This window comes from Rhinichthys klamathensis, unplaced genomic scaffold (genome assembly GCF_029890125.1).
Source record: "Rhinichthys klamathensis goyatoka isolate OS25496 unplaced genomic scaffold, OSU_Roscu_1.1 h1tg000159l_1, whole genome shotgun sequence".
NCBI lineage: Eukaryota > Metazoa > Chordata > Actinopteri > Cypriniformes > Leuciscidae > Rhinichthys > Rhinichthys klamathensis.
The window spans coordinates 815,496-829,403 of record NW_026606693.1 but is presented as its reverse complement, the minus strand read 5'-3'; the positions used below and the strand labels follow the sequence as shown (position 1 = coordinate 829,403).

Genomic DNA, 13,908 nt, shown 5'->3' with positions numbered 1-13,908 from the left:
TTTAAAAGAGATACTTTATAATTTTGAAAATAAAATATTAAGCAATTTGTTGACTGTGTAGAATTAAATAAAGTTGTTTTTTGAGGTCTTCTTTGAAAAAAACTCATAACAAATCAATGCTTCATACTATGGAAGCCCTGAACCGCAAGGTGAGAAAAAAAAAAGAAAACTTATCTTGTTATTTCGACTTAAGTTGTTATTTTCTACATAATATCTCATTATTTCGACATAATATCTCGTTATTTCAACATAATATCTTGTTATTTCAACATAATATCTAATATGCATTCTAATATGCATTAAGTCACATTTAGTGTTCTTATAATAGCGGTGGTGGTGGTGATGGCGCAATGTATAAGACACATGCCTTTGGTGTGAGAGACCTGGGTTCAGGGTTCAGATCCACTGTGAGACACCAATGTGTCCCTGAGCAAGACACTTAACCCCTAGTTGCTCCAGAGGCGTGTGACCTCTGACAAATATAGCAATTGTAAGTCGCTTTGGATAAAAGCGTCAATTAGTAAATGTAACAATGGGTTTCGGAGGAAAATGCTTAACGTCAAATTAAACGTTCATATTCTGGACTTATCTGATTTTTTGTAGTATACTATATTATGATTTTAGTATCATTGATTAATAAATGCACGCACAATTATCCGTGAACTTGATAAATGTTGCAGATATGTTCTAGGTTATCCACAAACAAATTGCTTTCAATTATGTGTGCAAAATTCAACGAATGTGTAGCAATTTGTACAAATAGACATTTTTGTAAATAAAATACATTTTTGTTTTATTTTGTATTAGTGATTATAATTTGCACGTGTAACAAAGATGGCCTACACGCGTGCATATTGATGCCTTTTCTGAGTCGATCTCATTTGAGAGTATTCGGCAATTTGCATAACTTGTATTTAAATGCGCTGAATATTTTACATATTCTGGGCTCATCAGATTTTTTTGTAGCCTAAATAATATACTTTATTAGTATGATTATTTACTGTGTTTGGTCTGTTAGTAAATAACACTGTCCGTTATGTTAAGGTTTGTATTCATTGCGATATGCCACTAGAGGGCAGAATACGACCGGGAATTAAAGAACGCATTGTAGGCTAGTTATGTTGTGTTGATCTAGGCTACTGTTATGCACTTTTATGCAAGTTGGTGCTCCAAAATCCCAGAGGTTTATCGTGGAAATTTACAATCAGTAACGTCTCAGCTTTCAATAGGCCTATATTTTATAGTTTTTTTTAATCCTTAAACAACAACAATAATAATTAAAGCTGCAAGCAGCATTTATCGGGGTTCAAGCGTTTAAGGCCTTTAAGCACATATGCATAAAAAGTAGTGGTGGGCATAGATTAATTTTTTTAACCTAGATTAATCTCACTGTAATCTTGGAATTAATCTAGATTAATCTAGACCTCTTACAGACCTCTAGGGCCATGAGTCGAACATGCCCATCGAGTTTCGTTCCGATCGGCCTTCGTTAACCTCGTCTTATAGGTGCTCAAACTTCATTGGCTGATGGCGGCCATGTTTTGAGATAGACCAATCTCCTCATAGACCTACATGGCACCTTGGACCAAGACACTGCATACCAATTTTCAAGTCAATCGGACTAACGGTCAGGTGGTCATAGCCCTTTTCATGTTTTAGCGCCACCTACTGGCCGATCGCCGCAATTTTTTGCACGTGACCAAAAATTAAGCTCAAACATAGGTGTTCCAAATTTGATTATGATATCTCATTCCATTGACAAGTTATAGCCATTTTAGTAAAATTGGCTCCACCCACAGCGTTCATTTTGCACCCCCTAGCGACTGTCAATCGAAATTTCAACTTTTTTTCAATAATTATTGATATTATTCAGACTCCAGAGAACATTTCTGCACTGGTTTGGTTCCGATCGGGCAAAAAATCTAGGACTAGTTTGCAAAAGTAGGTTTTCGACAAAATTCAAAATGGCGGAAAATCAATCATAATCGAATGAAATTGGATATATATATTTTATTCTTCATGAGTCCATCTTTTCAGTGATATAAGACACTTGAGTCTACGACTTCCGGTCTAGCAGTTATAAGCAGTTTTGCAAAATGTATTGCTATAGCGCCACCTATGGGCCAATCGTGGTCATACTCTCTCAACCTCTTCTCGATTTTTGTACTACCATCTGTCAAAGTTTCAAGTCTCCAGCACTTACGGTTTGGGCTGCACGATGCGTTTTACAAATCCTTACAATTACAATAGGGTTTCAGCACTAACGTGCTTGATCCCCTAATAATAGCCTAATTAATGATAATAATAATACTATAAAGAAGAGGACGAAGAAACAGGAGGAGAAAACGTCTCTGGTTACTTGCGTAACCTATGTTCTCTGAATAGGGAACGAGACGCTGCGGAAAGCGCAGTGGGATATTCTCTGAATGTGCCGATTGTCTGAAGCCTTATAGAATCACGCCAATTCATTGGCTGGTGGCGTCCGCGTGATATGGCTCCGCCCCGACGCTCTTACGTCGCATCATTACATATTCGCGCGCGCACCATCTGCTCCTCAGATTTCTCTGCCGAAAAGAAACTGTCAGCAGTGCGAGGAGCTTGGCCGCTAACGCAGCGTCTCGTTCCCTATTCAGAGAACATAGGTTACGCAAGTAACCAGAGACGTTCTCTTTCATAGGTTCACTCAACGCTGCGTAAAGCGCAGTGGGAACGGACTACCAAACTCGCCAAGCTAGAGCGCTTTTATAACTGGTAGATAAAAGAGACAACGACCGAAATGAGTTCAAACAGAAAGAACCTGGGAACCCGGGGTCATGTCAAGATCCAAGCTATAGAACCTTACAAAAGTGTGCGTAGAGGACCAGCCTGCCGCAACACAAATATCCTCCAAAAGTGCTCCTCTGAAAAGAGCTTGAGAAGATGCTACACTTCTGGTGGAATGTGCTTTAATGCTAAGAGGTGAAGGCAAGCCACGCACCCCGTAAGCCAACGAGATAGCCTCTGTGACCCAGTGAGAAATCCTCTGCTTTGATGCAGCAAGCCCACGGCGCCTAGCACCGAAGCAAACCAGAAGCTGGTTAGATTTCCTCCAACCGCCTGAGCGGTCTACATATATCTTAAGAGAACGAACTGGGCAGACCAAGTTAAGCTTCCTATCTTCCTCAGACGAAAATGGAGGAGGGTGGAAAGCGTTAAGGTTAACTACCTGTGAGCGGAAAGTTGAGGAAAGAACCTTGGGGACATACCCTGGCCTCGGCCTCAAGGAAACTTTGACCAGGCCAGGGGCAAAGTCCAAGCAAGACTCGCTAACAGAAAGAGCTTGTAAGTCTCCCACCCGTTTCTCCAGCCGCAAACTTCTCCTGCAGGAATTCCAGTACTGAACCAGCAGGGCAGTTAACTGGGCTCCTATCATGTGCTAAGCACCAAGTCTCAAACACCCTCCATTTGGAAGAATATAATCTACTTGTAGAAGGGGCTCTAGCACTCGCAATGGTCTCCTGAACGTCAGTTGGGAGACCAGAGCTTAATGCTGACGGCCTCTGATCGGCCAAACATACAGCTTCCACATGTCTGGGCGAGGATGCCATATCCTGCCCTGTAGCTGGGACAGCAGATCTTCCCTGACCGAGATCCTCCAGGGGGAAGATTCCAGTAGAGGAATTAGCTCCGAGAACCATGGCTGAGATGGCCAGAACGGAGCTACCAGGAGGAGGCGGACTCCGCTCTCTCTCACTCTGGCCAAGACCGCCTGGATCAGTTTGATGGGCGGGAAGGCATAGAGTTTCTGCGTTGGCCAAGGGTGAGCGAACGCATCTATCCCCAATGGGGCCGGGGGACTCAGGGAGAACCAAAGCGGGCATTGGGACGACTCTTGAGATGCAAAGAGGTCCACCTCCGCCTCTCCAAAAACCTCCCAGATCAGGGCCATCGTCTAGCGGTTCAACATCCATTCCCCCGATCTGAGTTTCTGTCTCGACAGAAAATCTGCTGCGAGGTTCAGAACCCCTGGGACATGAACCGCTCTTAGAGAAAGGAATCTGCTCTGAGACCACAGGAGAAGGTGACGCGCATGCCTGTCTAGGGTGCGCGACCGAGAACCTCCCTGCCGGTTCACATGAGACACCACTGCCATGTTGTCTGTTCTGACAATGACATGGTGACCCTCCAGAAGAGGGAGGAAATGATGCAGAGCCAGAAAAACGGCTCTTAACTCCAGGCAGTTTATGTGCCAAGAGAGAGCCTCTCCGGTCCAGACCCCACACGCTAGTCTGCCCTCGAAAACTGCTCCCCAGCCGGTGAGAGAGGCATCCGTCGTAATCATCTGGCGACGAGATACCGCACCCATGCTGACCCCTTTCCGCAGAAAAAGAGGGTCCCGCCAAACTGACAGGGCTCGAAAGCAACTGCGCGATACCTTCAGTAGGCGAAGGGATGACCCGGAGGGTCGAACCCCTGAGAGTTTCACCCACCACATGAAGGGTCTCATGTGGAGTAGGCCCATCGGTAGCACGGAGGAGGCCGCGGCCATAAGGCCCAGCATCCTGCGGCAGGTGCCCACAGACACATGATGGCCTAGCAAAAAACGAGCCAAGCATGTCATCAAGCTGGAAATCCGTGCAGGGGCCAAGCGGGCCTGCATGAGAACGGAATCCATGTTCACCCCCAAGAAAACGGTGCTTTGAGCCGGAGCAAGAACACTCTTCTCCGAATTCAACCTCAAACCGAGAGACTGGATATGACTCAGAACGATGTCTCTGTGGTGGGCCACTAGCTTCCTGGACTGGGCTAAAATAAGCCAATCGTCCAGGTAATTTAGAACACGGATGCCCTGGAGCCGCAATGGGGCCAGAGCTGCATCCATGCACTTTGTGAATGTCCTCGGGGCCAGAGATAGGCCGAAGGGAAGGACCCTGTACTGGAACGCCCTTTCTCCAACGGCGAACCTGAGGAACTGCCTGTGTCGCTGTACAACCTGGATGTGAAAATAAGCATCCTTTAGGTCTATCGTCACGAACCAATCCCCTGGCCGAATCTGAGATATGATAGCTTTCAGCATCAACATCTTGAATTTCCCTTTGTAAAGGGCGAAGTTCAGTCGGCGGAGGTCCAGTATGGGACGCAAACCGCCGCCCTTCTTCGGGACCAGGAAGTAACGGCTGTAAAAGCCCCGCTCGGTTTCCCCTGGAGTAATCTCCTCTATTGCTCCTTTGAGAAGGAGGGAAGAGATTTCCTGCTGAAGTACAGAAGCCTGAGTGGCGCTGTCTACTACAGTAGGAAACACCCCGTTGAAACAGGGGGGATTGCGGCAAAACTGAAGAGTGTAGCCGAACCGAATTGTGCGAAGAACCAAGACGATACCCCTGGTAAGCGCTCCCACTCTGGAAGGAAATGTGATAGAGGAGGAGGGATGTTGTAATGCAGACGACATACCTGAGTGAGGGTACCGTGCTGACGCTCCTGGAGTAAAGAGGTTGACTGTGCAGGAGGGCCATCGGCGTCCTGGCACGTGATGGGAGGCATCGATGCTGGGGTCATGGTGACCAGATCCGCCTGCTCCGGAGGAAAACGGAAAGTGCCTCCGAGGATGCGGCCGGCAGTTATAGAGAGTCAAGTCAAGTCAAGTCACATTTATTTATATAGCGCTTTTCACAATACAGATTGCATCAAAGCAGCTTCACAGTGATAACATGAAAGTAGTACAACACAGTTCAATAATATTGTTGAATATTAAATATCCCCAACTAAGCAAGCCAAAAGCAAGGCGACAGTGGCAAGGAACCAAAACTCCATCAGATTGGATGGAGAAAAAAAACCTTGGGAGAACCCAGGCTAGTCAGGGGCCAGTTCTCCTCTGGCTAACAATCATAGCTTTACAGTAAGTGCATATCAGAAAGTACCTGGAAAAAATACATTTAGTTAATCATGTAATATTTAGGGGATAACATATCGCCGGCGTTGAGTCGTCTCTTCGCAGGCGTTGAGTCGTCTCTTCACAGGCGTTGGTCTTCTCATCACAGGCGTTGAGGCATCCGAAGTCCCCGTGAGAGGCAGGATACCAAACTGGAGCCTACGAGTGTGGGGGGTGAGGGGAGAAAGCAGAAAGCGTCTCCTTCCTCCCGCACCGGACTGAGTAGAGAAGGTGAAATATGACCTGCACTTCGAGACACTCTGAGTGGCGAAGGTGACAGGGCAAGGAAAGGAGAGCTGGGAGGTGGGCAGAAACGCTTGTGCGGTCTGACCCAACCTTGAGGAAGCAGAGGAGCTCTCCTTTTTCTGACCGGAAGGTCAGGAACGGCTCTGGGCCGCCGGAGCAGTCGGTTTGTCGGACCGCTTCAACTGGAGGCGCTTGTGAGGCCGTTGAAGGGGAAACGGGCGACCGCGGGCTCCCCAAACCGTGGTAGGTGGGGGATGCCCCGGTTCGCTTCTTCTGGAAGAGAACTCCGGTCTATGAGAGGGACGTTCTCTGGGTCGCACCGGGGGGGGGGGGAGCAGAAGGTTCCCTAGCCCTCCTGGGCATGAACTGTCTGAACGCGGCCGATTGGGATTTGGAGGAGCGGAATTTCTCAACCACTGTGTTGACCGCCTCACCAAACAACCCCGTTTGAGAAATGGGGGCGTCCAAGAGGAAAACCTTCTCTTTGTCACGGATCTCCGTGAGATTAAGCCACAAGTGGCGCTCCACCGCAACAGAACCAGCCATAGAGCGACCTATAGCGCGTGCGGTATGCTTGGTGGCTCTTAAGGCTAAATCCGTAGCCTTACGAAGCTCCTTGACCGCTTCAGGAGTCACGCCGTCGCCCTCGTCCATTTCCTTCAGGACGTCCGCCTGGTAGGCCTGAAGAATGGCCATAGTGTGCAGGGTCATGCCTGCCTGCCCAGCCGCCATGTAGGATTTCCCAATGAGAGAGGAAGTAGTCCTACATGCTTTAGAAGGGAGGAGGGGGCGCGACTTCCAGGACGGCGCAGACGACGGAGCAAGATGGTCGGCTAAAGTTTCCTCAATCGCCGGAATGGCGGAATAGCCCTGTTCCACAGAGCCTACCAGGTTGGTGAAATCAGCAGCAGCCACATTAGTGAGGCGCGAAGAGAAAGGCTGCTTCCAGGATCTGGAGATCTCATGATGCAGATCACTGAAAAATGGCAGCTTCCTCCGTTGAGGCCTAGAATTAGGGCCACTGAGAAGCCTTTCGTCGAGTTTCGACGACTGAGACTCACGTGGCTCGTCGGGCCAATCAATAGTGAGCTTCTCCGTAGCGCGCGAAAGCACGTCAACGAGCTCCGCGTAGGCCGCGCTTCCTGGCCGCTCGGCGGGATAACCTCGTCGGCGACAGTAGGCCCGAAATCCTCGGAGTCGGAAGCCTCGGTAAAAAGTATATCCTCCAGCCCGAAAGAAACCGCGTCGCGTGCTCCCGGGCTGGGGCGCAAATAATCGTGTGAAAATTCGACTGGCATGCCTCGCGCGTGCCGAGGGGAGGGAGGGAGAGAAAGAGCGGGGCTCGTCTGCTCGAACTCCACATCCTCAAGCTCTACATCCGAACCCCATGACGCGGATCCTTGAGAGGCCTCGGGAGCGCGACAGGGGGAGACGAATGATTCCCTCTCAAAGATCGCGAGCCGCGATTTGAGGGTTTTGAGCAACAAATTTTCACAGAATTTGCATTTAGACGATCCTATAACTGCCTCACGTGCATGTGAAAAACCCAAACACTTAACGCACTCACTGTGTGGGTCGTCGTTAGCAATGTAACGAGCACATGGCGGAGTACAGCGTCTGTAATCCATGGCAACTTCACCGTAAGGAGAAACAGAGTTCCGCTTGAACAGTCGCAGAAGCGCCGAGAATAATCCTTAGATGTAGCTCAGAAAAATCACGAGCGAAGGGCAACGTGACCGCTTCGTTCTGAAGGTAGAGAAATCTGAGGAGCAGATGGCGCGCACGCGAATATGTAATGATGCGACGTAAGAGCGCCGGGGCGGAGCCATATCGCGCGGACGCCATCAGCCAATGAATTGGCGTGATTCTATAAGGCTTCAGACAATCGGCACATTCAGAGAGTATCCCACTGCGCTTTCCGCAGCGTTGAGTGAACCTATGAAAGAGAACTTTTAAGCTGTCAAGAAACTGCCTTGCGATCACATTTGTGAAATTTTGGAGAAATTACACAGGCAAAAAGGTCCATTGACCATTGTCAACAGTGTAGTGACGTAATGTATGAAGCACAGCTCACACAGGAGTCACTTTCAAGCAGCTTTCTGTTGGTCAAATCAAGGGAATTCGAGTGACCAACTTGGACCCATAGTGGAACTTTTGAAATTGCACACACGAAATTGCTATTTGAAGTAGGTTTCATGGTCTACTCTTAGCACGGACCATACAGCAGCAACAATTGTTAAATTAATAATATTAATAGCCGCAGTAGTGGTAGGCTAAGGCAGTGCAAGCCAAGTAAAGTAAAACAGAGTTTCTGATCTGGCCAATAATGGCCAAGCACATGAAGCAAAATAGGCTATCTGCGATTATACGAGTTGTGTAAAGTTAACAAATAAACCAAATCTAATAGATAAACTATAAAGCTGGCTGAAAGAGCAATACTACTGACAACAAAACTAGCACAAAACTATGTGTAATTGCAAAATAAGTTAATTGCCATCAATATGCAACGTTTTAGAAAAGTATGAATTAGTAGAATATCCAGTGTTATGAAAACAGTAGGTCAACATAACTACTATGCATTCTTTAATTCCCGGTCGTATTCTGCCCTCTAGTGGCATATCAAAATGAATATAAACCTTAACATAACGGACAGTGTTATTTACTAACAGACCAAACAAAGTAAATAATCATACTAATAAAGTATATTATTTAGGCTACAAAAAAATCTGATGAGCCCAGAATATAAACTTAAATACACGTTATGCAAATTGCCGAAAACTCTCAAATGAGATCGACTCAGAAAAGGCGTCAATATGCACGCGTGTAGGCCATCTTTGTTACACGCGCAAATTATAATCACTAATACAAAATAAAACAAAAATGTCAATATTTGTACAAATTGCTGCACATTCGTTGAATTCTGAAAGCAATTTGTTTGTGGATAACCTAAAACATATCTACAACATTTATCAAGTTCATTTAGCGTGCATTTATTAATCAATATGATACTAAAATCATAATAAAGTAGGCTATAGCCTACAACAAAAAAGTCCAGAATATGAACGCAACGCGTTTAATTTGACGTTAAGCATTTTCCTCCCATAGAAACCCATTACAAGAACGCTAAATGTGGCTTAATGCATATTAGAATGTCCCCTTATTATGTTGAAATTACGAGATATTTGTTACGATAAATAATCAGAAGATTTAAATGCAAGTGAAACAGTATATTAGAAGTCCAGGCAGAAATCGTGAGAGAGTGATGGTAAGTCAATGTCCGGTATAGAGCACTTGGTAGCAGAGGGACGCTGAGGGACAACAAACTTCTTAGGCTTACGATGCTTTTGGGAGACGCAGCCCTGATCTGAACTGATAGAGTGAAGAGTGTGTCATTGTTCTCTACAGGTTGGTTGATTGTGGCATTACAGATGAAGGTAGTGTTGCTCTGACTTCAGCTCTGAGATCAAACCCTGGACACATGAGAAATCTAAATCTGTCTAAGAATAAAATAGAACAATCAGGACGGAAGTTGCTCTCTGATCTAAAAGATGATCCACGTTTTAAACTGGAGCTACTGTACTACTGTGAGTATATTTTTATTTAAATCCTTTAAATTGACCCAAGTTCAGTAAAAGGCCTCATATGTGTGTAACTGGAGAATATAAGATAATTCCGCTCCACTTTAGTCTCTGTAAACTGTGTTAAAGGTATAGTTCACCCAAAGATTTACTTACCCTCAAGTCATCCTAGATGTATAATATGACATTCTTCTTTCAGACGAATACAATCGGAGTTATATTAAAAAATGTCCTGGCTCTTCCAAGCTTTATAATGGCAGTGAATGGCTGTTTCTGTTTTGAAGTCCATAAAAGTGCATCTATCCATGATAAAAGTGCTCCACACGGCTCCGGGGGGTTAATAAAGACCTTCTGAAGCAATGCCTGTGTGTAAGAAAAATATTAATATTTAAAACTTTATAGAGTAAAATAATTAGCTTCTGGCCAAACGAACATACGGATTCGACTTAAGTCTAAAACTTTTGCGAGTAATGCGACGTCCTGCTGATATTTACACTACGCCATGACGCACTATGCTACTTCTGACATCATAAGTTGCGCTTTAGGTGTAAGTATGGCCTTTGGCCAGAAGCCAGAATTTTACTTTGTAACGTGTTAAATATGAATATTTTTCTTACACAAACTCATCACTTCACTTCAGAAGGCCTTTATCAACCCCCGGATCCATGTGGAGCACTTTTATCATGGATAGATGCACTTTTATGGAAACAGAAACCACCATTCACTGCCAATTATAAAGCTTGGAAGAGCCAGGACTTTTTTTTTTTTGTACACATTTATTTTAGCATTTTTGCTTTTTGACTTTATTTATATAACTCAGATTGTATTTGTCTGAAAGAAGAAAGTCATATACACCTAGGATGACTTAAGGGTGAGTAATTCATGGGCTAATTTTCAATTTTAGGTGAACTTAATATTTTAGTTTAGTTCTGTGATGTGAATATGATCTATGAATATATGAGTATTTTCATCACTTACAGTGTCTCCTTCGTGTAAGTGATTAAGAGAGAGTTGTCATCAAGCATAGCGCCAGTTCTGGCAGGTCACGTTAGTCAAGCTCGCATCAGCTGACTCTCAGTTAATCCACCTATAGGAATATGACGCCTATCACTGTATACATATAATAATATACATATATAAGCTCCTTCAGTATTATCAGCAGCTATCGCGTTTTTAGGAGCTATTTGCCCTCCTCCATCCCCAGCTCCACATCTCATCAGTCAGGATTTGGCATTCTGATTCCCCTTGAATCAGAATAAATTCTCGAACGATGTTGTACTTTAAAATCTTGAATTAATGATATCTGCATACATTCATGTTGGTTCTGTTCTGTTTCCCCTAAGGGGGGTTATTGCTGTTCTCGCCCAGAACGGAACCATACCGCCAATCCAAAATGTATGATAATTGTCAATCGTATTTGACGATAGTGGTCCTGAAAGAATATCAGTTGTTGACCATATTGTAATGACTGAGACAAATCAGACACAATTATTTGTTATAGTTAACAAATAATCTTAAAAAACTCACTCTGGGATCTATGGTCCCATCCCCCCAACAAGGGCAAGAAGGGTCTTGGTTACCATGACTACAATCAGATAAGTTGGTTTTGTTGCTGTTAAAAATGTGGTCACGTGGAAAAAGCAGAGGCCATAGGAAAGACCCACAACCCTTAAAACAGACTTTACTGCATTAATTTATGAACGAACTGATCTGTTAATGAACATGCACCCCAGGACACTGTGAACAATTTACTATCTTGTGTAGTAGGGGTGGAACGGTACACAGAAGTCACGGTTCGGTTCAGACATCACGGTTCGGTACGATTTCGGTACATTGGAGGGAAAATAAAAAGACAAAAAGACCTTGCGATATGTTTGGTAATTGTACCTGAATGAATTTAAAATTAGTTTGCTATAATTCAGATCAATATTTTTGTTTTCCTTAATTTTAATTAACATTATTAATTAATGTAACATTACTCTCATCTGAATTTCTGTATAAAATAATACTACCATTTAAAAACACATTCGATGTTCATTTTTAATCAATGTGTTAAAAAATAAACAGATTAGTGCTCCTACTCCGAGGAAATGAAAACCAATGCAATATGATGAATGTCCAAAAGATGGAACACAGACTGTTTTGAAATGGGGTTGGATAAATATTTTTTTGCTTTTAAAACAGTGTGTGTGTGTATGTGTGTGTCTGTGTGAGTGATATTTTGGTTGGGTGACAGTTGTAGGTTACAGTTTGACAAGAGTTTACAGTGTGACAAAAGCACAATGGTGTGTTTTATTGCGAGTTTACACAAATAAGTAAACACTTTGCAGGTTTAATGATCTGTATGAACAGAATGACGGAGTATGTTTTTTTATGTTTCCACTGTTTGCTCTCTCTCTCTCTCTCTCTCTCTCTCTCTCTCTCTCTCTCTCTCTCTCTCTCTCTCTCTCTCTCTCTCTCTCTCTCTCTCTCTCTCTCTCTCTCTCTCTCTCTCTCTCTCTCTCTCACACACACACAGTTCGATCGCGCCCGAGCCTCTGCACACACACACACACACACACTCCAGCTTTGCAATCTTGACATCGCAGCCTGTTCAATATGCGGTCACACCAAAAGCGAATAGAGCGTCAAATTCACGTCTAGTTCGACGCTAGTACAAAGCGAATAGAACGCGCGTATAGATAAAAGCCAACGTTTGAAGCAGAGCCTGGTTTGGTTTGAAGTGAACGCGCGTTCAGAGCAAAGCCGAGGTTACAGATTATGTGTCCCTAAAGAACCCGCGCATCTCAGTAGTTCCGCATTACATTAATTAATTTGCACGCGAGTTATTTATTTTTATACCGTGTATTCTCCATGTAAATTCGTGCACCGAACCGTGACCCCCGTACCGTTTCGGTTCAATACGAATACATGTACCGTTCCACCCCTATTGTGTAGTGTCTTTGATACTATGTATTTTATGATAGAACCAACGGTCAATCTAACCCCACCTGTATCGTGTCTCCTATCTAATTAATCCTCATTTAATGACTCATCATTCTCATAGAATGCAGTGTGTGTTTGTTATATCTATCTGAGTATAAATGAACACAAACAGCATGGCCTATGTCTAACCACACTTGAGACAGAGCCATAAATCCTCCCAACTGAAGGAATTTCCCGCTTGGAAATTCCCCCTTTCTTATTGGTCGAGCAAACCCTGAGAGGTGGGACCTTTCTCAGAATTTAAATGGCCTCTACATAAGCTCTTCCCTCTCTTGGCCTTCTCGGTACGTTCGCATAGCTGTCCTGCGTGGCCACACTAGGCCCCAGGGCGCAGGCCTTGTGCTTATTCAGGAGAGAGGGGACTCTCTCAACCACAACAGAATCAAGGACAACATCAGGAGTTTGGCACAACTTCTTCATTCAATGCAGTCCATTGCAACTCCAACCATCAACTCTTCCAACTTCCTCCCTTCTCCTGTTTGCTTTGCGTGTTCTCTCCGTCCCAATGTGTATGTGTGTTTATTTTAGTTATGTTAGTGATTTTAGTTTTAAAAAAAACTTGTGCACAATACGTATTTGGTTCTGATTCTCTGCTTGCAACAAAGATTTTGAGATTTTGACTACAGGCTCTTAGTACTGTACAGTAAGAAAGGCATTTCCCTCCCCCGGAAATGAACATTTCTTAGAATTAAATAATTAACACTGAGTGTTCACAGGACGAACAGGTGGATTGATTGCAATATTAATTTTAATACATTAAGTTAATTGTATTAACTGATCTAAATATTCATAATCAATTATAACAAATTGTGATTAATTATTAATATTTCTTTATGTACTGTCTCATACTCATATGTGTCTGTCTGTCTGTGTGTTTTATTGTAGGACTCTCAGTATTTAGACGTCAGTCCAGTTTCCTCAGGATCAGCTGATGGTGAATAAGGAGCCGCTACAGAGACTGAAGACACATTATTTTTTATTTTGACTGGTTTATTTTATTTTTCCTCCAATCTCTGAACACAGTTAATTACTCATTGCCATGTGGATACATATTCTTCCCTCTGCAGATTAATTCATTGTTGTTGTTGTTTTTGCAATATGGAGAGTTTAGCAGAAGGCATAGCTTATTAACAAGTTGACACAGTTATGTATTACACACCTGTGCTAATGGTCAGAGATTCTGTGACTGAT

The 13,908-nt window shown here is 44.0% G+C and overlaps 1 protein-coding gene across 1 annotated transcript in view; it reads left to right on the top strand.

The window, feature by feature from the left end:
- LOC130091106 (NLR family CARD domain-containing protein 3-like) overlaps positions 1–13,659 on the top strand; it is a 112,368-nt gene extending 98,709 nt beyond the window's left edge. Inside the window, 3 exon segments of the mRNA XM_056258803.1 lie at positions 9,560–9,738; positions 13,016–13,194; positions 13,603–13,659. Coding sequence (XP_056114778.1) covers positions 9,560–9,738; positions 13,016–13,194; positions 13,603–13,659 — 415 coding nt within the window.
- Positions 13,660–13,908: the final 249 nt, after the last annotated feature.